Source organism: Schistocerca gregaria, chromosome 4 (assembly GCF_023897955.1).
Source record: "Schistocerca gregaria isolate iqSchGreg1 chromosome 4, iqSchGreg1.2, whole genome shotgun sequence".
NCBI classification, from domain to species: domain Eukaryota; kingdom Metazoa; phylum Arthropoda; class Insecta; order Orthoptera; family Acrididae; genus Schistocerca; species Schistocerca gregaria.
This window is the reverse complement of record NC_064923.1, coordinates 383,900,295-383,925,224: the sequence shown is the minus strand read 5'-3', so window position 1 is coordinate 383,925,224 and position 24,930 is coordinate 383,900,295. Positions and strand designations below refer to the sequence as shown.

The following is a 24,930-nucleotide window of genomic DNA, read 5'->3' as shown; positions in this document are numbered from 1 at the left end:
GATGAACTTTCATTAAATTTGGATAAATTCATGTTGGTGATAAATGACTCAATACAAATAGTCTCATAGAAAGGAAGGAGGAAGGGGATTATCGACATAAAAACCTACATTATGGACAGGTAGAGAATTCAATAAAATTCTTTATAGAACGAGCAGAAACTAGCAAAATACACAAAGCAATCACTCATATGAATACATCGGCTACACCACTGCAATTTCATAACCACTTCTATAACCCTTTAGATCACATAACATCAACACATGAGACAGAAAGTAATTTGGAAAAAGAAAACAGTACATGGCGAGCACCCGTATTATCTAACACAGCCACACATCGATCATGACGCATCCAACACATTGCTAAGAAAAGGCAATATATACAGTGAGATGTAAGGATTCATGATTGCAATACAGGATCAAACAATAAACACCAGATATTACAGCAAGCATATTATTAAAGATCCCAATACCACAACAGATAAATGCAGATTTTGCAAACAACAAATAGAGACAGTAGATCACATCACAAGCGGATGAACAATACTAGCAAATACACAATACCCAAGAAGACATGACAATTTAATAAAAAGAATACATCAACAACTTTCCAATACAACATAAACTAATTGAACAACACGTTCCCACATACATGTATGCACCACAAAATGTACTGGAGAATGATGAATACAAATTATACAGGAATAGAACCTTTGTAACAGATAAAACAACACCACATAACAAACCTGACATCATACTCACAATAAAAAGAAGAAATTAACACAACTAATCGAAATACCCATATCCAATGCAACAAACATACAGAAGAAAACAGGAGAAAATTTTTTAAATACATCCAACTGGCTGAGGAAGTCTAGGACATGTGGCATCAGGATAAAGTTGGCATTATACCAATTATACTATCAACTACAGGAATCATACCATACAGTATCCACGAGTACATCAATGGAATACAGCTACATCCAAACGTATATATACAACTACAGAAATCTGTAACTATTGATACATGTCAATTACCCGAAAGTTCCTAAATCCAATGTAACATATACCATACAGTTAAAAGGAAGTCACTTTCCATTTTTAGCCAGATATAACATCTGAGAAAGGAAAGAATGATAATAATAATAATAATAATAATAATAATAATAATAATAATAATAATAATTGTTTCTAGTAGCTCAGTGCCCCCCTCAGTGAACTGGGCATCACGTCAGCGACTTACGTGTCTTAAACTACCCAAGTTATCCTACCGGGGAACAGGGATCTACAACTGAACATGGCATATTGAGATCACTGAAATGTGAAAGCTAGATTCAAGACGAAAAATGTCCGTGATTCAACCGGGATTCGATCATTCGACCTGTCGGTTTCCATTCACGCGCTTTACCGCCTTCATTCTACTCTCCTTCTATCTGTTCCTTTGTCCTTTCTCTTCACTAATTGAGTGCGGATGTCGCACAATATCTCTCAAATTCCAGTTAAGAAAACTTCAGTCCCTTTTTTTATTGCAGAGGATGGGCAGTAGGAACAAATTAGCACAGGGCAGTAGAGTGCTGGCAGCATCAAACCACCCCCAGGTAAAAGCACTGCAGTGGCCAGCAGCTGTGCTAGTGCGGGTACTCACAGTAGACGTCGAGTCGCCACGAGTCCTCCTCGACGCCGCCCCGGACGTGGCTGTTCTCCGCCCGGCACGTCACCACTCGGTCGTGGTCACTGGCGCCCGCCGTCAGGCGCAGCGTCGAAACTGTCTCGTTCAGGTCCGGAGACACCTGGGGGCACACAAACACAGCACATCTGTGAACAAGTTTCAGTAGTTAGGTTCATCATACACGCAACCTAGCAGGCGAAGAAAATGAAATGTGGTACAACAGGCGGGAGCAGGGCTCACGAGGAGTGGTGCCTCACACCGCGCAAAAGTTCTCGAACGCGCTCTCCAAAGTTGGTTCTGGCAAGTGCTACTATACTCTCTCCACCCTCCTTAACTTTCCAGCCCTTCAATGTTCAGTTGTTGGTTGCATTGTCAGAGTGTTTGTTTGTTGACCTGTGTTGTAGACACTTATAGGAATCTCCTAAATCGTTCCTCATAAATACGTAATTTCTTCAGTACAATATACAATGTGTTCGCAGGTACACTCGACAGAAAAACAGGAGCACGCCTGAATTCCAACGTGTAGGTTGCACCTGAATGTATGCAACCAACATGGCATATCTGTGTTGCACATCGTCGCTACGCTCCACAGCACAGCCGTTGTAAGATACACAGTGGGTAGAGACTACTAGAGAACAACGGTCTTTATGACAGTCCGTTCAGATGTAAAGTAACACCACGATAGTACAAAAGAGATCAGACAGCCCTTAACGTTTGTAAACTAAACTTAATTACAATAAGTGACATTTCAAACTTTATGGGAAAACTAATTTTGTCACATAAATCATTCAGTAATCCTTAGGCACAATTAAATATTTGACACAGTATATGGATTTATAAAGTTGTATAGCAATTGGGAACAAGATCTTTGCTGTCTAAAAGGTTTACGCAACACATGCTAAACGTCGTTCAACGGGGAGTAGTTTTACATCAACTTTATGTAATACTAAGCAGTTAAAAGAAAATGTGATTAATGGGGGCAAGCACTCTACGGAAATCCCAAAATTAACAGCGAATCACAAGTAATATCATTATTCACATTACTCATCTACAGTTACTTGTACACAAAGTTGTACTTTGAATGACATGACCAACGTCTTCGTCTCGATCGGGATACAAACCCAGTACGTAAGGCCATTGTTAACCAAGCAAATCTTTGTGCCTTATCGAGACTCGATCATTAGGCAGAAAGAGACGTCAAATACTGTCGTTTGCATCAGTATCAGTTATCAATTCTCAACTTGAACGTCAATGACGATAATGTTTGTACGAAACCAAGAACCCTAACATGTCAATTACTTTCTTGGTAATTAACCTCGAAAGACGTTATATATTGTTGCATTGTCAAGGAACAAAGGATGCACATGTTTAAAATTGAAATGCCATCATGTAATGCTGGTGACGAGGATGCGAACCCAGCACCTAAACGGATTGTTGAATAAGTACGTAAAATCAGAATGCAGATATCACAGTTTGTCACCAGTAGTGGAGTTGGAATCTTAAATGACGACTGAAGTTATATTGCCTGACCGGGGTTTGAACCCGGCGCCTACCGCCGTCGTTGTCTAACCAGGAATAGACGAGAAATGTCCAATGTTGGTCCATCATTAGCGAGATGTGCGCACGTTTAACTAGAAATAAGGCGACGAGAAGGTCTCTACTGACTGAGAGTCGAACGCCGCACACGTGGTTATGAAGACACGTTAATAATCCAATTCCTTTTCAGTAGTAGCTAGGAGAAAAACGCTTAGTAGCAAATCTTAAGGCCTTTCTCATCCCTAGTAACGTGTTGTCTAATATCTGCGATATCATGGTGACAATTTACAAGTGGACTGACTGCCGTAAAGAGCAATTTTCTCCAGTAGTCGTGTATCATTGAGATGTAAATGAAGTGTCTCAGCAGAAAGTAATTTACGTCGTGCAGCAGGTATTGTTTCAGAGACAATGAGAACATGTTATAAGTGCACAAAACGTGTATTATATACCACGTATATACTAATATTTGGAGAAGCTGTCGCCAAACCTGTTTACTTTTAAACTACGCTTAGTTCTGGTGGTTGCATACACGTTTACGTAAGGCTACATCTAGTGCAGAGCACTTACAAGAAAGAATAATTTCCTGCGTCATGCTATTGCTAGCTAGGTGACATATTTTGTGGTAGGTATGGTTAAAAAGAATGTAATTTTGAAGGTATTGTTCGTAAAATATTTGGATGAATTGTCAACTGTATTTGTGCACATGATATAGCATACCAGCTGTAGTGGCGTTAGTTTATACTACAGACGGGTGGGTTAGGTTTAACTTCTGATACTTTAAGGGGTGATCCTGGTCATGCCGCCCGGGTCTGTACTAGCCGCGGCTCGCGAGCTACGGGCCAGCCAGGCTGGCCGAGGCGAGAAGGAAGTGAGGGAGCTGGCGGTGGCGTTGGTGGGACAACAGCCCAGGACGAGCCAGCACGGCTGCGCCGCATGCCTCTGTCTCTGCCGCTCCGTTTGATGTAAATACACTCCTGGAAATTGAAATAAGAACACCGTGAATTCATTGTCCCAGGAAGGGGAAACTTTATTGACACATTCCTGGGGTCAGATACATCACATGATCACACTGACAGAACCACAGGCATATAGACACAGGCAACAGAGCATGCACAATGTCGGCACCAGCACAGTGTATATCCACCTTTCGCAGCAATGCAGGCTGCTATTCTCCCATGGAGACGATCGTAGAGATGCTGGATGTAGTCCTGTGGAACGGCTTGCCATGCCATTTCCAACTGGCGCCTCAGTTGGACCAGCGTTCGTGCTGGACGTGCAGAACGCGTGAGACGAAGCTTCATCCAGTCCCAAAAATGCTCAATGGGGGACAGATCCGGAGATCTTGCTGGCCAGGGTAGTTGACTTTCACCTTCCAGAGCACGTTGGGTGGCACGGGATAAATGCGGACGTGCATTGTCCTGTTGGAACAGCAAGTTCCCTTGCCGGTCTAGGAATGGTAGAACGATGGGTTCGATGACGGTTTGGATGTACAGTGCACTATTCAGTGTCCCCTCGACGATCACCAGAGGTGTACGGCCAGTGTAGGAGATCGCTCCCCACACTATGATGCCGGGTGTTGGCCCTGTGTGCCTCGGTCGTATGCAGTCCTGATTGTGGTGCTCACCTGCACGGCGCCAAACACGCATACGACCATCATTGGCACCAAGGCAGAAGCGACTCTCATCGCTGAAGACGACACGTCTCCATTCGTCCCTTCATTCACGCCTGTCGCGACACCACTGGAGGCGGGCTGCACGATGTTGGGGCGTGAGCGGAAGACGGTCTAACGGTATGCGGGACCGTAGCCCAGCTTCATGGAGACAGTTGCGAATGGTCCTCGCCGATACTCCAGGAGCAACAGTGTCCCTAATTTGCTGGGAAGTGGCGGTGCGGTCCCCTAAGGCACTGCGTAGGATCCTACGGTCTTGGCGTGCATCCGTGCGTCGCTTCGGTCCGGTCCCAGGTCGACGGGCACGTGCACCTTCCGCCGACCACTGGCGACAACATCGATGTACTGTGGAGACCTCACGCCCCTCGTGTTGAGCAATTCGGCGGTACGTCCACCTGGCCTCCCGCATGCCCACTATACGCCCTCGCTCAATGTCCGTCAACTGCACAAACGGTTCACGTCCACGCTGTCGCGGCATGCTACCAGTGTTAAAGACTGCGATGGAGCTCCGTATGCCACGGCAAACTGGCTGACACTGACGGCGACGGTGCACAAATGCTGTGCAGCTAGCGCCATTCGATGGCCAACACCGCGGTTCCTGGTGTGTCCGCTGTGCCGTGCGTGTGATCATTGCTTGTACAGCCCTTTCGCAGTGTCCGGAGCAAGTATGGTGGGTCTGACACACCGGTGTCAATGTGTTCTTTTTTCCATTTCCAGGAGTTTATGTTTACCTCCTCTCCTGGCATTAGTGTAAGAGCGGCAACCTGAAATATACATCAGGCTGTCTGCCATAATGGCTCACTGGGAGAGGTCTACTCGAGATAGAGTTGTCGCTCTGATTGAAGAAGGTGGATGTTCCATCAGAGAAGCGGGCAGGCGGTTTGGAGTACCACATACCAATGCAACGAGATGGTGGAGGATCTGCCTTGAAAGAAGCATCATCAATAGGGCTCCTGGCTCAGGCAGGAAGAGCGTGAGCTCACAGCAGGAAGACAGGGATCTAGTGTCTAGGAGTAGAGAAAATCCCTTTCTGAACGCGAAGCAGTTGCGGTGGAAGACCAACTTCCACGGTTCCAGTGACACGATTCGCCGACGACCGAGGGACGCTGGACTGAATGCACGACGATCCACCGTGAAACAAGAGCTCGGCGAAGACAACGTTTTATACCGGCTAGCATTTGCGGACCTCCATCTGAGGGCGTCGTGGGACAACGTCATTTTCACTGCAGAGAAGGTGTTTTCCACCAGTAAGTACGGTCCACAAATCGTTTACAGACAGCAAGGGACTCGCCATCGACGCGAATATGTAACCACGACGAATAGAAATGGCCGCCTATCTGTTACCTGCTGGAGTTGGATTTCTGCGAGAGGAGCGGGAATTCTTCACAGGATAGAAGGAACTCTCGACAGCGTGCAGTATGCCCACATCTTGGAAAATGTGATGTTTCCGTCAGTGGGAATTCTGTACGCAGAAGCGGGCGTAACATTGCAAGAAGACCATTCTCCCATTCACATGTCTGCATTTGTTCAGCAGCGGCTCTCCAGATTGGTGTCGACGTCACGGACTGGCCGCCACGGGCGGCTTATACGAACTCCATGGAAAACATGTGGGCTGAGATCGCCAGAACATCAACAGAGAACTGGCCACGAAACAAACCAACTACTGCGGACGCTCTTTGGGACTGCGTCCTGGAAGCCTGGGAGGAAGATGCTTCTTCAGGCTGCTACGTCCGACAGCTTATACATTATATGCCAAGACGCATGATAGAAGTATAAAATAATGAAGGATTCTGGATAAAATATTAGAGGCCTTAAAATGTTTTTTTATGTCTTCTTTTTCATCATTTTTCCTCATTAGGAGCTAGTGGAAGATCGCGTGGCAGTAGAAAAGATACAATATGGGTTAGTTTTCCTTTGAGTTGCCTTTTTAATTCAAGTGGGCTTCTTTTGAATATACAGTTTGTTAAATATTCTATTTTGATTTCATTTATATCCTGTCTAGATAATTACAAACTAATCGGCGTAGATGGACTTTGTCACAGTAGTTTTTATTATTTCAAATACATCTCTCTCTTCCCCTCCATCCATGAATACACCCTCCGTCCTCCACACAATACGCAAACGATCTCATATTATGTTTATTCTTTGTTAATATCGCCTCTGTTCTTTCTCTCTCTCTCTCTCTCTCTCTCTCTCTCTCTCTCTCTCTCTCTCTCTCTCTCTCTCTCTCTCTCTCTGACACTATCGCCGAAAGTGCCCTTCTATTCCATTCCCCCAAAACTTTATAAACAAATATAGGGGTTTCCATTGACGCTACATCTTCTCTTTCAATTGCTGCGGTCTTTACTCTCTATCATTCCTCTCAACACCTATGAAACAGTATTCTCTCATTTCCCCTTTCCTATAACCCATTCTTCGCTTTGAAAACAGTCCTTCCTTATCAAATGGTTCAAATGGCTCTGAGCACTATGGGACTTAACATCTATGGTTATCAGTCCCCTAGAACTTACAACTACTTAAATCTAACTAACCTAAGGACATCACACAACACCCAGTCATCACGAGGCAGAGAAAATTCCTGACCTCGCCGGGAATAGAACCCGGGAACCCGAGCGCAGGAAGCGAGAACGCTACCGCACGACCACTAGCTGCGGACCCTTCCTTCTCTCTCGGTCCTAAGATAAAACGAACTGTGGCACACATCTAAGAAAGCAATACTTTGCAAGCATTTCACGCTTATGTTTTGCACTTCTATCCATTCCCAGATCCCATCATCTGCATCTACATCTAAATGAATATTCTTCAATTCATAATTATGTGCTTGCCATGAGGTTCTGTGGTCTGGTGGATTAATCTTGTATTGATGTGTAAAACGTGTAGGTTCACGTCAGGCGTAGATTTTTAACACACACAACTAACTCTCCTTCACCCCTAGTAACGCGAAGTGCAGAACGCCAGTAAGCTCCTTATTTCAATATCCGCAGTAAAGATAGCATCCCTTCGCTGCCGACTGGGCATTCGTTTGAGCTGTGACAGATGGAGAAACCCCGGACGGCAGAGACTCTGTCACCAGAAAGCCGTCGTAAACTAGACAACGTATTTCATTTAATGAACCAATGGACATGTAAGTTCACAAGGTTCTTACTTTATTTGAAACAGAGACGTTGAAAATTGTGTTGCTGGACTGGAATTCGAATTCGATTTCACTGTGTTCCCCAAGATCGCAAACTCTTCTAAGCATCCTTGAAAGGCACCTATCTGAATTAGAATCCGGATCAGCACAAAATATTCATTATTTCATTTCAAGCTCTAGCATGTGCATTCCGAACTACTGGTGAAAAATATATGCATTTTCAACGTCTCTTCGTGCGTTGTCAGGTGTAACGTGTTCGTTTCAACTCACAGCCACATGATCAGCTTTTTATCACAACATTTCAAGATCAGACGTTTCCTTACATCTTTTCAAGTTCAAACAATCCACTCCATCCTACTGGTGAAAAGAGTTTTAGGTTTGACGTTGTGTTCTTTGTAATCACAAACGACGATATATTGTGAATTCAACTTCTAGCCAGCAGAGTACTTTCCATCACATCATTGAAAGTACAAACACGCTACTCCTGGCTATTATTGGATAGTTACAGTGTCTTTATGACCACGTGTGCGGGGTTTGAATTCCATTCAACACAGAACATTTCGTCGCCTGATGTCTAGCTACACATGCCCACATCTCGCTACTGGTGAACCAGCAGTAGCTATTATAGTCTGTTCCTGGCTAGAAAACGACGGCGCTAGATGCAGGGTTCCAATCCCAGCCAGGCAAAAACAATTCTAACGTCAATTAAGGTTCCAACATTTCGCTATTTGTGAAAAAAATTGATATTTATCTTCTGATTTTATGTACTTCGTTAACAATCCGATTAGGTGCTGGACTCGCATCCCTGTCACAAGCTTTACATAATAGCATTTCAATCTTAAACATGAGCATACCTTCTTCCTTGTGAATGACACAACATTAAACGTCGTTGGGGGTAGTTCGCAGGAAGGTAACTTTTATGACACGAATCCCAGTTCAGTAAAAACATCTTCGTCATTTATTTTCCAGGTGTGAATTGATAACTGATACTGGTGCAAACGTCTATACTAAACGTCTCTTTATGCCTAGTGATCGGGTCTCAATAAGGCAAAAACAAAGCTTAGCTTCGTTAGCAACGGCTATAGGTGCTGGGTTTGAATACAGGTCCAGAGCGAAGACGTTGGTAAAGTCATTTAAAGTTCAAATTTGTGTACGCGTAACTGTTGATTTGTTACGAGAACAATGCTATTACTGGTGATTCGCTTTTAATGTTGAGATTTCCGTAGAGTGCTTGTTGCCGTTAATCGCGGTTTTTTTACTGGTTCGTCCAATATCCAGTTTCCAGAGCCACTCGCCGTTGAGCGAGGTTCAGCATGTGGATGGAAAACCTTTTCGAGAGCGAAAAACTTTTTCCCATTTGCCATACAGCTTTGTAACTCCATATACTGTCTCAAGTATTTAATTTTCACTAAGGATTACTGTACGATATATGTAAAATAATCCGGTATCTCAGAACTTTTGGAATGTCACTTCTTGTAATTAAGGTTACTTTATGAGTGTTATGGGGTGTCTCATCGCTAAGAACGTGTTTTCTAATATGTTTTGTATGACGGAATTAGTTGACGCTTAGACTGACTGCCGTAAAGACCTTTGGTCTCTAGTAGTCTCTTGCGGTACCCACTGTGTGTAGTCAAACCACTGTATCCAACGGGGTTTTGGTGTTTAGCCAACCTGCAACACGGATTATAGATTTTTGCAATGACAAAGCAAATCACGGATATGTCTGGTTCTTGTCCCCAAACGTTGACATTAACGACTCTATTCCGTATGTTACTCTGATTGGGTCCAATGGGTAAGTGTCATTATTTCCCATACGCAATGGCAGAAAACCTCATTTTCGGGAGAAAGTGGGCATACTTGGTCATAGGACCAATACCTCCAGTTTACGTCCTTTCGGAGCCAGCATAAAGTACAACAAAGCCTACGTTAAGAAATGCAATTTTGTTTCCCAGAACAGGAGAGAATTAAACTGGAACGATTCTGGTCACTAAGTCTCGCAAGATTGCGCAGCTGCGCGTAGGAATCAAGTTAGTATCACTTTAACTATTACTAACTTAATCATTTTCAGTTAGGATTAGGTTTGACGTGACGTTAAACCCGAATATTCCATCCTTCATTTCTTGCTTAGGAATGTGGCGTATCTACTGAGTAATGGGAAGAAAGTAATCAAAGAAACTCCAAGCCCAAATGACTAAAGAGGGCCTTCAGATCTACTTGGAGGAAACCAAATAAAAAGCCAGGTCAGAAATGATTAGCTGTAGACAAGGGGAAAATCAGGTAGCCAGAAAAGTGCAGGTATCTGCGATGGAACCGGACACTGCTAAGGAAGGTGTATTCACATTTTACATCATCAAGAACAGAATGTTGTACCAGCTGAAAAAGTTGTTTCCAACAAATGATGTATGTCACAGACAGAGTTGTGCAATAGTTTCATCGGAGACTTAGTACTTGTATAGCGCTTTGTCATCAGTTGGAACTGGCTGAACGAGAAGGTAATACTGAAAGAAAACAAGATCCTAAGCATGATCTTACCTCTAGTAAGAATGGAAAGTTTGAAACCTAAAAGTTTGCCAAATTGTAGTTATCTGAGAAAAAAGCAACTGACAGGAGGTTTCTTGCCTTGGTCAAAATTTACTTATCAGCTTGCATAGAGCGACGAACCCCATTTGGACTTGATCTATATCTAAATATAAACGTATTATATGTGTGCATACTGACATACTTTTCACCATGACCATCCACTCCCAAACACTCGTGGTTGTGGTGCTCCAAAGCGCTTGGACTCAAGCCGCTAGTAACGGAGTTTAGTCCCGGTGAATGGCAATGGGCGACTGTGGGGAGCAAAAATCCGCGAAATACGGAGAAATAAATACTCTCAGAGAGCTACATAATCTGACTTACGAAATTTACCGTATATGTGAAAAGGCGTTTATTGTCTCCGTCATCCGTTGTAATAAAATGTTTGCGGGGTTCGTCGTCCTGACTCTAATAACGACCATATAATATCAAAGATGATCAGTTTTAGTATTTCTGCACGTTTTCGTCAATCATGTTTTACCGACGATCAATAGAGAAACAAAGAATAAATCTAAATTGATTAAAAAATGAAAATATTCGTACCGAACAAATGAAGAATATAACGGTACACTGTAGTGATTTGGACAAACATTTCGCCTGTTCTTCGGGAGTATAATTTAGCGCTTTTTCGTCAATCACTTCGTTTAATCTTCTTTTGCATCATATTTCGTGAGTAAAATCCTGGGCACTGTGGAGTTACCCACGGTTAAGTATCGCTGCGTAACGTAATGTTAGAGCAAGTACGGATGGAACAGTGTGAAAATTGTATAAGAAAGCTTATTCAATAATCGCATAGAGTTTTAAATTCATAGAGAATACTGCTTTTTATAAAAGAACTAAGTGTTCCATACCGCGATTTACATCGCGATATATGCCAACCACAATGATCCACTTCCACGCTCCACACTACCTATGAATCACGTTGAGAATTCTATCACCATTACGTTCCATAGTGCATGAAATATTAAGAACATTTTCACATATACGCTATAGTACGTAGGATATACATTATTTAACTTTATCTAAGAGTATTTTTTGCTCTATATTTCTCAGGTATTTTCCCTGCACACTCACCCACTCTTAAGCACTATGAACAAACTATCTTACCCACAGGATAATATCCTTAACGACATGTAGGCCTGTATGCATCTCATATCTAGAATGGTACTCATACCTTCTTCCATGCCATATATTTTGGGTCGGGCTACGTCGGGTTTCTCACATAGTTTCTAGATAAAACCCCCAGTGTCCCTGCATCACTGTGGCTGAACGGCATCTTAAACAATAGTTGATATGAAGACAACGAGAAAAGTGATAGTTTGAAGAAATGTATCTTTTACAAGAAAGGCGAAAATTGAAAGATATAGAGGAAAGAGGTAAAGGAAACTCACACAAGACGAATGTGTGAGTTATTGAGTGAGAGTTATAGATGAAAGAAATTAACGATTGTAGTAAAGCAGAAGCGAAAGAAAAAGACGGAGAAAATATTCTGACTAACTTACTGCAGTGATTACTGACGAAAAGAAGCCAATAATAATGAACGAAATGTAATCTAAGACATTAAATATTATTAAAAATTATGCACACTTAGGCATGAACAATCAAACATATGGAAGTTCGTTGAATCATAAGGACAGAAGATATTACGCTGGCACGCTTGTAGTGATAGAAGCCAATCTACATGGATGTTTATGAGACCAGGAATGCGTTACTCAGATACGAAGCGCCGCCGGAAGTGATCTCAGAATAAAAGTGCCCTCAGTATGATGTTATTGAATCAGTAGCAAGATACCGTCATTCAGAGTTACAACTATGAGCCGTATGTAGAGCTTAAGACCTAGGAAAACTGACATTTAATGATATAATTGACAGACAGAGAGGCAGTATGTTGGATAATAAAAAAACAAAGCTACAAGTGAAGAAGAAACCTTAGAACCTCGTCAACACTAATATTGTTGGCACAAGAGAGTAAAGTAGTAATAAGTATTTGTTGGACTCACATTCAGGATCACACAATGGACCCCTTACACTGTAGACCTAAGGTATAATAGAAGCTGCTCCATGTAGTACAGATCATCAGACACATACCGTAGAATCTTTTTTGGATTAAGACCTATATGATTGATGACTTTACGTTGATTTTGTCGCTTGCTCATGTTTTGTTACCTAGATTGAAGAATTACTTAGTCTCATGTAGTCTATATTCCCGGTTTTGTTGTTTCTCAGGTCGGTAACCAGCTTTTCAAAATTCACCAACTCCTTCACTTTTTTTTGTCTGACGTCCATTAAAACTTGAGCCGACTAACATTTCCATTCTATGGAACATTTTAAGCAGATGTTGACAGCACTGCAGTTAGTTAATTCTTCCTTATCTTTAGTCACACGGTACAAGTCGTCGGAACGGTAACATGCTCCACATGGAGCTTTACCCTTCCTTTAATATTTTATCACGCACATATCACTTCTTCGAAAAACTAATTAAATATCTATGAATGCAACATTTTCCACGACTATAATACGTTCTTTCATGAGCACCTCCCTGTGCTCGATTATACTGTAGTACTTTGTAGTACAACTATGTGCGTCGTGTTCCGTCCCACTCGTCTCAGACTTTCGAACACTTCACAAGCTGCCCTGCAGGAGGCTTAGCTCAGGCCCATAAATGCCACGGAAGAATCCTCTGTGCTATTTATTTTTGTTTTCTTTTCTAAACAGTGCAGCAATAACGTCAATATCTAAGCTATATCTACAAAAAGAATATTTTTACCTTCACTTCATGTGCAGTCCTCGTGCTATCTTTGTTTTCTGTACTGGTGTTTGTAGTACTTACCGTACTCGAACGACACGTATGGTGACTGTTGACAAACTTGCAGTTTTGAAACTCACTGTACATGGAGTAAGATTCAAAATAAATTTCGACAGTATAACTGCAAAGTATTAAATAGATGTGTCTCTATATGGATGTGTGTACATATGGATGTTGTAAATTCTCATAGTTCACACTCATTAAATGAGTGAAATGAAAGGCGGAAGCAGGAGACTTTTTACAGTAGTCATTAAATTTTTTCCCACGGTATTTAACATTGGAACGTCTTAATTCTTCCGTTTGTCACTATTTTGCTTTATTGCCTAGGGTACTGAATATCTATGACTTTTTATGAAGTAAAGTAATTAGTGATACTTAATTTTCATTTTGTGGGGAAACCTTGAAAGAGAAATATGAAGATTTACCAAAAAACGAAGACGGATCAGTTCTGACCGCTCTGCTTCAGCCGCTATAACAATCGAATTTTTCGCGCAGCTTCATGCTTGTTGTTAGATTGTGTTTGGTCAACAATGGCAAAACTCTCTTTCATCTCACTGCCTGATGATGTTGCAGGCTTCCACCCGAGGAGGAGATGGAAAGCAGTTTGAAACGTGTCTGACCGTGTGTACAACTGCGCAGCCAGTTCTTTGTTTCATGAAATACGGTTTTAGTAGTGCATTCTAACTGTGTAAATAGTGCTTGCAATATAGAGATTTATTATTGTCAAACGTCTACGAAGGTATTATAAACGCGTTAAATGAGATTTTGCATCATGAGGGCGAGCTGCTGGAATCTTGATCCGAGGAAGCATTACCACCACTTGTAGTTCAATGTTTTTCAACACAAGATGATGTTATTCCTCAGGATGTTCTGCTGAATACTGATGAGGAAGGTATGGATGTTTGTGTGTGTTTTTTATAATAATTATTGTTCATGTACGTGCAGCATGGACACAGATTTCAGTTTTAACGCATATGTTTATACATTGTTGCTTTCCTGAGTTATTACATTTCTTGCATTACATTTATGAAGTTTTATTGTTCTTATGCTCTACAATATATTGAGTACCAACAAACGTTGGAACACTAATTAGTAGTATTACAGGAACAACTGCCTAAAAGGCTATGTCAACTCGTGTCCGTGGGTACCACTAACAACGAAGTGACTAAGGTTGTGGACTACATCAGTTTATTTCTGGTAGAGATATTGTAGGACCAGATGGAACGACCTGGAAAATGGGAGTTATAGGTCACTATTCAGCGGCCATATATGGACAAAAGAAAGTTTTCAAAGACCATGCAGGACCATCTCCGCAGGCAAAATGAAACGTGTGTGAGACTTGCTACAGTGCCTGGCATCTTACAATAATGGACAAACTTTCGAGAGATGATTGGACTATTAACACTGAAGAACAGGAGACTTTCACAGCTATACTGTACGTCCGTAGGGCTGTAGGAGCGAAGAGCTTCGAACTTGGCACATTGTGGTTAAATAAGTAGAAAAGTTCACTGAGGCTTTTTGCGGATGACGCTGTGGTATATCGAGAGGTTTTAACAATGGAAAATTGTACTGAAATGCATGAGGATTTGCAGCGAATTGACGCATGGTGCAGGGAATGGCAACTGATTCTCAGTGTAGACAAGTGTAGCTTGCTGCGAATACATAGAAAGATAGATCCCTTATCATTTAGCTACAGAATAGCAGATCAACAACTGGAAGCAGTTCATTCCATAAATTATCTGGGCGTACGCATTAGGAGTGATTTAAAATGGAATGATCATTGGTAAAGCAGATGCCAGACTGAGATTTATTTGAAGAATCCTAAGAAAATGCAATCTGAAAACAAAGGAAGTAGCTTACACTATGCTTGTTCGCCCACAGCTTGAATACTGCTCAGCAGTGTGGGATCCGACCAGATAGGGTTGATAGAAGCATACCGACAACCCTTCTTTCCACGAACAATATGAGAATGGAATAAAAGGGAGAACCGATAGAGGTACTCAAAGTACCCTCCGCCACACACCGTCGGGTGGCTTGTGGAGTATGTAAGTAGATGTAGATGTAGAAACAATTTGGTGCAGTCAACAATGGCTCCTTACAGATTGAGAGAGATAATGCGTTACCTCAGATTTAATACTAGACACACAAGATCAGAACAACTGATAGATTACAAGTTTGCTTTGTTATCAGAAATCTGGTATGAGTTTGTTGCAAGTGTACAATGTAGCTACTTACCGGGTCCCTATATAACAACAGACGAACAGCATTTACTTCAGAGTACTGTTGCAGATTCACACAGTTCATGGCCTCAAAACTGGACTGATATAAGAAGAAGTATTGGGAGGCAGTAGATAAAGACTTCAAATATATTGTGAATGCTTTCACCTCCAGGAAAGAATGACACTAGGCCGTGTCACAAGCGTCTTAGCGATTTTGTTGCGAAAAATTTGATACAACCTTACCTCAGTAAAGGAAGAAATGTCACATGTGACAATTTTTCATTTCCTTGGCTCTGTCTGGAGCCTTGAAAGCAAATCCTAGAAGTCTAGTGAGCACTGTAAGCCGATCTCGAAAGCAAATAGCAGCCTATATCAAGAAGACAAAAAGTCATAGATATATCATAGTACGGTTGAAGAAGAATAATGCTACACTGACAGTGTACCACTGAGACAGCAACAACAATGTGCTGATTCTCAGTACTGAGCATACCTATGAGAAAATAGAAGATGGTTTGAAAAAGAAGACAAATATAGTTACATTTTATAACGGCTCTAAATATGGAGTGTATGTGATAGACCAAATGACTCACAAACACTCTGCCAAAGCAGCATCGAAACGGTGGTCTGTTCACACATTTCAGTACTTGCAGGATTTGGCTGGGATAAATGTCGCAACATGACGTAACATGGCCTCACTATTGTCTGAAGTAGTGCTGGAAGGGGTGGGGGTGTGGTGGGGCGGGAGGGGGTGAGGGAAATACATCATCAGTTTTGCACAGCTGTCCATAAATTCGTAAGAGCTCGAGGGGGTGGAGATTTCTTCTGAACAGCATTTAGCAAGGCATCCGGGATATGCTCAATAATGTTCATGTTTGGGAAGCTTGGTGGCCAGCGGTTGTGTTGAAACTCAGAAGAGCATTCCTCGAGACAATCTGTAGCAATTTTGAACGTGTGGGGTGTCACACTGTCCTACTGGAATTGCTCAAGTTTGTCGGAATACACGATAGACATGAAAGGAAGCAGGCGATCAGATAGGCCGCTTACATACGTGTAAAGTGTCAGAGTCGTATCTAGACGTATCAGATGTCCAATATCACTCCAACTGCATACGCCCAATAACATTAGAGAGCCTCCACCATCTTGAACAGCCCCCTGCTGACATGCAAGGCTCATGGTTTCATGACGTCTCCATACCCTACACGTCAATCCGCTCGATATAATTTGAAACGAGACTCTTGAGATCAGGCAACATGTATCCAGTCATTAACAGTCCAATGTTCACGGACCGAGGCGAGACATAAAGCTTTGTCTCTATCAGTCATCAAAGGCACACGAGAGAGCTTTCGGCTCCGATAGGCCGTATCGATGATGTTTCGCTGAATGGTTCGCCTGATGACATTTTTGATTGCCCAGCATTGAAATCTGCAGCAAACAGCGGACGGGTTGCATTTCTGTGACGTTGAACGATTCTCTGTGTCGTCTTTGGTTCGGCCCTTGGAGAATCTTTTCCAGGCCGCAGTGATGTCGGAGATCTAATGTTTTACAGGATACCTGATACGCTACACTCGTGAATAGATCGTAAGGAAAAACCACTTCGTGACTACCTTGGTGATGCTCAGTCCCATCACACGTGCGCCAACAGTAACACCACGTTCAAGATCATTTAAAGCTTGATAATCTGTCATTGTAGCAGCAGTAACCTTATCGAACAACTGCGTCAGACACTTGTCGTCTTATATAGGCGTTGCCGACCGCAGCGCCGTATTCTGCCTGTTTACATGTCTCTGTATGTTATTACATATGGCTATACCACTTTTTTTTGGTGCCTCAGTGTCTTTGTACTCGTTATGTGATGGCAACCCATAAAGGCACCCAGCAAATGGGTGTAAGTTTTCTAAAATAATAAGTGATAGTTTGTCAGAAACTATTTTTGTTGATTTCATAATAAAACTTTCAGCAGTTCAAAGAACGGATTCTTTTGTAGTGACAATAACTCACTCACTGACACAAAATACTATGGAAAGATACAAAGGTCATCAGTGACCGAGCGGTGGTTCTAGGTGTGTCCAAAATATCAGCGGTTCTAGTATTTGAGTATTATGCTGTGAAATATTTTATGCTATTACTCCCATTTTATCCACAGAAAGTTTATAATTTTCAGCCCAACATTTTATAATTTAAACATTACATGTGTAACTATAGAAATGGAGCAAAAGAAATTGTAACAAATACTGTACAAACCAACATTAGATAATACACATGGTCCAGTCCCGTTAATGTGCCCACTGGCTATGTTCGGCGTCAAAGGGCAATAACCGCTCACTGACCGCAGTGTGGGGGAGCGGGGGGTTGAAGGATGTCAGTGGGACATAGAAAACAATGGAGTCGTTGCTGTAATGTTGGAACACAGTAATTTATCTAATGTCTAAAGAGCTCGACTATAGGCTATCGAGCCAAGAGTCGAAGCATTTCTCAAGTGGATCAATTCGTAAACTGTTCATGTGAGGCCATGGTAAAACTAAACCGTGCATGGCAAAATGGCACTATCCAAAACTGGCGCCTGCAACTGATGTGCTCCACAGCCGCAGATGACAAAAATGAACAGACATGCAACTGCTGAGCAGCTCACTGTTGAACCGAGAGGCTACCAACAGTGCGAACATCACTGCATATGAGCCTCCGCTACAGGGATCTGTTTCATGCAGCCATGCTGACTTTTGTTCATTGATGATAAGGGCTCGAATATGCATGCCAGTACTGTGACGAAATGTTGATTTAGTGGTGACAATCGGCATTTTCAGATGAAACGTCTGAAACTTGACACCCTCCAATTACTGTCGAAAATATCCAGCCCGTTATGATATGTGGAACGTTTCTCGATGTTCCCTAGATGATCTCGTCATTACGGAAGAGTAATGGATGAACATGAGCATGTATGTGATGCTGAGGAGCATTACACTCCTACACGTAATTTGGTTTACCTTGACATCAACCAGCAGGATAATTCAACATGACTCACAGCTTGCACAGCACATGAGTGGCTGGTAGAGCACAAGGATGATTTTGGCCTACTCGCTTGGCCACAGAACTCCGAGAATTTAAACCCAAAGAAGAACTTATGGGACCACCTCAGTCGCACTTCTCGTGCCAAGGATCCTCAACCGAGAAACCCAGCGCAGCTGGCTGTTTGAACCTCCCACAAACTTAATAACTATCTTCCTGCACGTCTCAGTCATCTGGGATGCAAAAAGGTGTCATTCTGGCTTTTAACAGACGATCACGTTAATGCGTCTAGACAGTGTACAGCATACTTATTTCTCCAGTTTCAATAATAAACCATTTCTAAATTACATAGAATCATTTTCGAAGAAATTCCCTGAGTTAATATAATTTTCTTGACCTATCAGACTGGAAAAACTGAATAACACTGATATGTGAAATGCTTCTTAGTGCTAGTGAGTATATGTAGTTAATGATCTTAACTTCAAATTTTGTTTGGATTTACATGGGTTGTATACGTATGGAGATATAAGAAAGCACACTGCCATGAGCTGGCTCCCCTCAGGGAAGCAGCACAGTTTCATGGATGGATAGATGGACCATCCCAGAGGGAATTCTCAGAAGGAAATGTCGGTGAATGTCACTCATTTGAGAAGACTTTCTATTTGAGCTACCACAACTGGACACTGAGTACCCAACAGGCAAGGTAGAAACGAGTTCTTGTGGCATAAGTCATCAAGCAGCGACTCTCTATATAACAGGAATAAGTGTGCGAAGTAGAGGAGTTAATTACAGGCAAAATCACAAAAGAAATGCTACGCTCAGGAAACACACTAATGTGTATAAAATGTAGAAAGTAGTGTTCCTTTTGGATGTAGAAGATGCCGCTGATAACATCCAGAATACGGAATTCGAGGTCTCAGGTTAAGACCATTTTGTACTTATAGGATACCCTTGAAAGCTGGGCCCACAAAAGAAATGTTCTGCAATTTAAGAACTACCGATATTGGTTAATGTAAATACACTGGAAGTTAGAGAGAAAACCTTAACTATGCTGCTGAGGTCTCACCTCGATGGTCACAGAAAGAAACAGAGGGAGTCTAGGGTGACTTTTTTCGGCACCAGATGGTAGGAACTGTATTACTGTTTAACCATCTGGAGAAATCTCAAGTAATGGGACCATCGTCTTTTAAAGAATCGCTTTTCGTCCGGCGTTAGGAATATCTGCAGCCCAGCCTAGCCAAGCAAATTAAGAGATGCAAAATGCAGCAGTGCGAGTTGGGCTTTTAAGAATCTGTCGACTCAAATTAATTGTTAGTTCGGCATTGAACCCTTTGCCTTCTTCATTTCTGGGAGCCTTCAGACTTCGCCTCGACTGGTTTGCGATGCCCCAGCATCCACATCCGATCAGAGCTGTACATAGAAAGATATCCGGCTGACTCGAACTTCCCCACGGTCACAGGTCGTTGATGCCCACTAATGGCTGATTCTGCAGCCGCTTCTGCCTCCACCTACACATTGAGATTGTCAGTAGGGACAGTAACGTCATTTTTATACAATAAATAATCCCTATTTTGACTAAGAAGTCTTACCTTCAGATTCAAATGAGCAATCCGCTTCGAACTCAAGTCACAGATGGTTTGCATTCCTTTCTCTATCTTGGTTTTATGCCAACATCACGACAATGACTGTATAATTTCGCGACCATAGTCGTTTCATTTTCAAACGTGATTATTAGAATTCTACTCCATACCATTCATTCAGATGTCTAAATGGTTTCCTTTAGAATAATTATAACTTGTCAGTTGATTTATGAGTCACTTTAACGTAATAAAAAGAATTAATTGTGATTATTGTTTACTTTAGTTGTCATTGAATTCAATTTTCTGGTAGCTGTTGAAGAAATTAATGTCAAATAACAGGGCCAATTAGCAATTTTTTAGATCAGACAGTCCTACATCCCCAACCATAGCTAGACATCTGCCTGTGTACTGAAGATGGTTTTACACATGGCTTTGCTTGCTACTTCCATTTCTACTCTGATCTTACGATATATCTCCATTTTTCTTGAACATAAAAGCGACGAACTTCGAAAGATTTCCCTGAATATTTTAACAGATTAATAGCAGAGGTCGTCTTTCTTGTCAAATGATATGCGAGCTGCTTGTTAGTAACCAATAAACAAATGGTTTCATGAAGCATATTCTTTATTTGTATGGAAGCTCTTTGTCCTTTCCTGACAATCAGAAGTGCCTGTTCAAGGCAGAAATAAGAATTTGATAGTGCATAATGGTGTGTGATGTGCCTCCATTCCCTCGGACAGGTTGTAACTGACATCAGACGAAATGGAAAATTGGACATACCTACGTCCTAATTCATTCAGGAGCAAACGGAGTAAGTGTAGATTAGCTTAGAACTCACAGAAAACATCTAGATTCACGAGGATAAAGATATTTCTTGCAGTGTTCTGACAAGATGTCGTAGCAAACCTAGGTTGTGGTTATGTCGGACGTGCTTCAGCAAGCTGCCCTTCAGCTGCAGAATTGGCGGTATTGTGGTTGGTTTCGGAGAGATCTCTAATAATTTCTTTCCTCTCTAGATTATGTTACAACTATAAGTCGAAACTACTTTTCAGGCCAGTTGCATTTCAGGCTCCATGTACAATGTGATGTTACGTACAAAGTTAGGGAACCGTTAATATTTTGTAGTACTACTTTTAGTACGTTGTTACCACAGCGCTGCTCGAAACGAAAGTGTAACTGCTTTATATAATTCACTGACCAAAAGTGAGGTACCACGTAACGTCAGCCTAGATGTTTCATTCACAAAGCAGAGGGGCTCTACTGACGTCATCTCCCCACTGCTGACGTTGTTTAGTCTGGTGATAGAACTTCACAGAAAAGCCTATGGGCTCTTGAACTGTTATGCCTCAAAAGGAAACACAGTATCACTCATTGAAGTTGTACAGCTTTGCACTTTTCATGTAACATTCAAATTTATTTATGATGATGCGTTGCATAGGCTTTTACCATCCGAAATGTATCACATCATTCAGAAAAAAAGAGAAAACAAGAAATATTACTGTGGAAATACACATGTGATGCTTCAGAGAGGAATTTAAGTATTCAGCAGATTTTTAACACTCTACGCCTCTCATTACCTCATAATCGAAATACAACGAACAGCTGCAGCAGGGGAGGTAAAAGGGCCGCATATGTGAGGTCATTAACTTAACCTGTAATATTATACATATTTGATTCGTGTAATGGATTAAAAATTTCATGAGCCAGCAGAGTCAATAGAAATTACAAGTTAGGACTAAAAAAAAGTAATTAAAATATGTGGGTAAGCTATCCACATCATTTAAAGAACACAGTGCATCTGCACGTGATATAAAACTTATAATTATCTCCAAGACGACCATGTCCGTTTCCAAATGCACAAAAATGGTGATATGTGAAGAATTTCAAGGCGAAGGCGGTATAGGTCACTGTCTGATACAATGGAAATAGGGCAAGGTGATAGAAAGATGAAATTAAAGACACCCATCTTGGATTGGGTGCCAACACGCAGTAGCTTCGAAGAAGATGACGGTCAGATTTTCGATCCTGTACATCAGGCTACTCCAGCGGTTTGAAAGCAAGTGCGATGATAGTGTAGTGTCTAAGAGCACAGATTCAAACTTTTGCGTCCCGTGTTCTAATTCAGTCTTGCGAAATTTGTTTTCTTTAGAGCATGGGAAGTATATGAGATCAGTTTTTTTATGACAAAGTGAAATACAACGGAATTAATGGGAAAAATGAGGAATTCAAACCTTGTTATAAACAAAATCATCATCTCAGTTGACGTACATTAACATGTTTCAGAACACTTCTACATACAGCTTTCATTTGTCTCCAAGAAGTTAGTGACATCATTGGTTCTCGAGTCCATCAAGATGTAGAACAACTAATGGAACGACGTTAGAAAGTGCGCACAAAGTCATAAAATGTGGAAACCTCACAAAAGAAACTTATATCAATTGCTGGACCACGTTTAGCGACGTTACGAAAAACTAGACCTGTTTCAGTACATTATTGCCTCGTCGGGTAGGCAAAAATGTTTGTTGATGAAATCGGAATACCAAGGTTTTCAATAAAAGTTATTCGGGCAAAGAGTATGGTATTACATAATCCCTGCGAAGCATATCTTTAGTGACAGGTGAGTAATTACATTCGAGAATTACAGACGTGGCCTACTCTAATCCAAAGCAAAGAGAAGTCACAAGGAGAAGCGATACAGTTATTCACCTTCACCCATAATCAAGTGCAGGCTCCAGCTTTCGAGAAAATGCTTCGACTAAAGCGAAATTGTTGCCACTTCTCGATGTTGTTTTCCCGGTAGGACCCGCACACAAAAATGTGACTGTGATATTGTACCTTCTCACATTGCTCATAGTGATCCGGTGTTTCGCACTTCCGATGTTTTTAAGAATGCACTGGTTTTCCTAAAGCCAAAAAGTAAAATTATAAGCAAGTATAGAGATATTATGAATTTTATGTTTTTCATTTTCAGTTACTGTTAATTAAATAAGATTATAAGAGAACTGTGATCATATGATCTATTTTCGACAACATATGAATTCCTTTTCGTCTTCCAATCGTTTCATTTCATTTTACAGCGTCACGAAGAATATGAATGTGGCATACTTCCATAACACCAAAACTAAAACGAAACATAACATTGGAGTTGAATACGGTGAGCGAAATTTCGAAACAATTCTCTTAATAACTGCGCTAATACACTATCTGATCAAAAGTATCCGGACACCAGGTTGAAAAGACTTACACGTTCGTGGCGCGCTCCAACGGTAAGGTTGGAATTCAATATGGGGTTGGCACACCCTTACCCTTGATGACAGCTTCCACTCTCGCAGGCATCCGTTCAATCAGATGCTGGAAGGTTTCTTGGGGAATGGCAGCCCTTTCTTCACGGAGTGCTGCACTGACGCGAGGCATCGGTGCCCGTCGGTGACGCCTGGCTCGAAGTCGGCGTTCCGAAACATGTCAAAGGAGTGCCACAGGATTCAGGCCAGGGCTCTGTGCAGGCCAGTCCATTACAGGGATGTTATTTTCGTATAACCATTTTGCCACAGGCCGTGCATTATGAACAGGTGCTCGATCGTGTTGAAAGAGGCAGTCGGCATCCCCGAATTGCTCTTCAACAGTCGGAATCAAGAAGGTGCTTAAAACATAAATGTAGATCTGTGCTGTGATAGTGCCACGAAAAACAACAACGAGTGCAAGCCCCCTCCATGAAAAACATGATAACACCATAGTACCACCGCATGCGAATTTTGCTGTTGGCACTACACACGCCGGCTGGTGACATTCACCAGGGGTCCGCCATACCCACACACTGCCATCGGATCGCCACAATGTGTACAGTGATTCGTCACTCCACACAACGTTTTCCACTGCACAATGTTTCCTCTTCTTATATCAAACGACACGTCGTTATGCATTTACTGGCGTGATGGGTGGCTTTTGAGCAACCGCTCGACCACAAAATCCAAATTTTCTCACTTCCCGCGTAACTGTCACAGTACAGGCAGTAGGTCGTGATGCAGTTTGGAATTCCTCTGTGATGGTCTGAATAGATGTCTGTCTATTACACATTACGACCCTCTTCAACTATTGGCGGCCTCTGTCATTTAACAGGCGAGGTCGGCATGTACGCTTTTCTGCTATACGTGTACCTTCACGTTTCCATTTCACTAGCACATCGGAAAAAGATGACCTATGGATGTTTAGGAGTGTGGAAATCTCGCGTATAGACGTACGATACAAGTGACACCCAATCACCTGGCCACGCTCGACTCCGGGAGTTTCGCGGAGCGCCCCATTCTGCTCTCTCTCACGCTGCCTACTGACTACTGAAGTCGGTGATATGGAGTATCTGGCAGCACAATGCACCTAATATGAAAAACGTAGGTTTTTTGGGGTGTACGGATACTTTTGATCACATATTGTTGCTCATTTGTTGTGTCGATTCGCGGGTAGGCTGCTGACGACCGGCCGCAGCTGTTGTCATCATCAGCACTCTCAGCATCGCTCCTCGCTCCACTTGGGTAACTGCGGTGGAGTCCAAAGGTGGCTGAACACGGGGTACGACTCTCTTCTCTGTGGCGGGAGTCAGACGGCGGATGGTATAGTGACCCCTAGTGCAACTAGGAACTCTGCATCGGCAGCAGCAGGTTTCAATGGGAGGTAGGCGGGGCTGTAGCAACACGTCCCGTGAAGTACTTGCCGCTGGCATCAGGTGCAGTTCATTCCCGAAAGAAGT

General features: G+C 42.2%; 1 protein-coding gene across 1 annotated transcript in view; it reads right to left on the bottom strand.

Annotated features, from left to right (window-relative positions):
• The window catches only part of LOC126267423 (nephrin-like), a 1,327,372-nt gene that overhangs the window by 369,391 nt on the left and 933,051 nt on the right, over nt 1–24,930 (bottom strand). Inside the window, exon 7 of the mRNA XM_049972675.1 lies at nt 1,643–1,787. Within this exon, the coding sequence (XP_049828632.1) occupies nt 1,643–1,787 (145 nt within the window). The remainder of the gene's footprint in view (nt 1–1,642; nt 1,788–24,930) is intronic.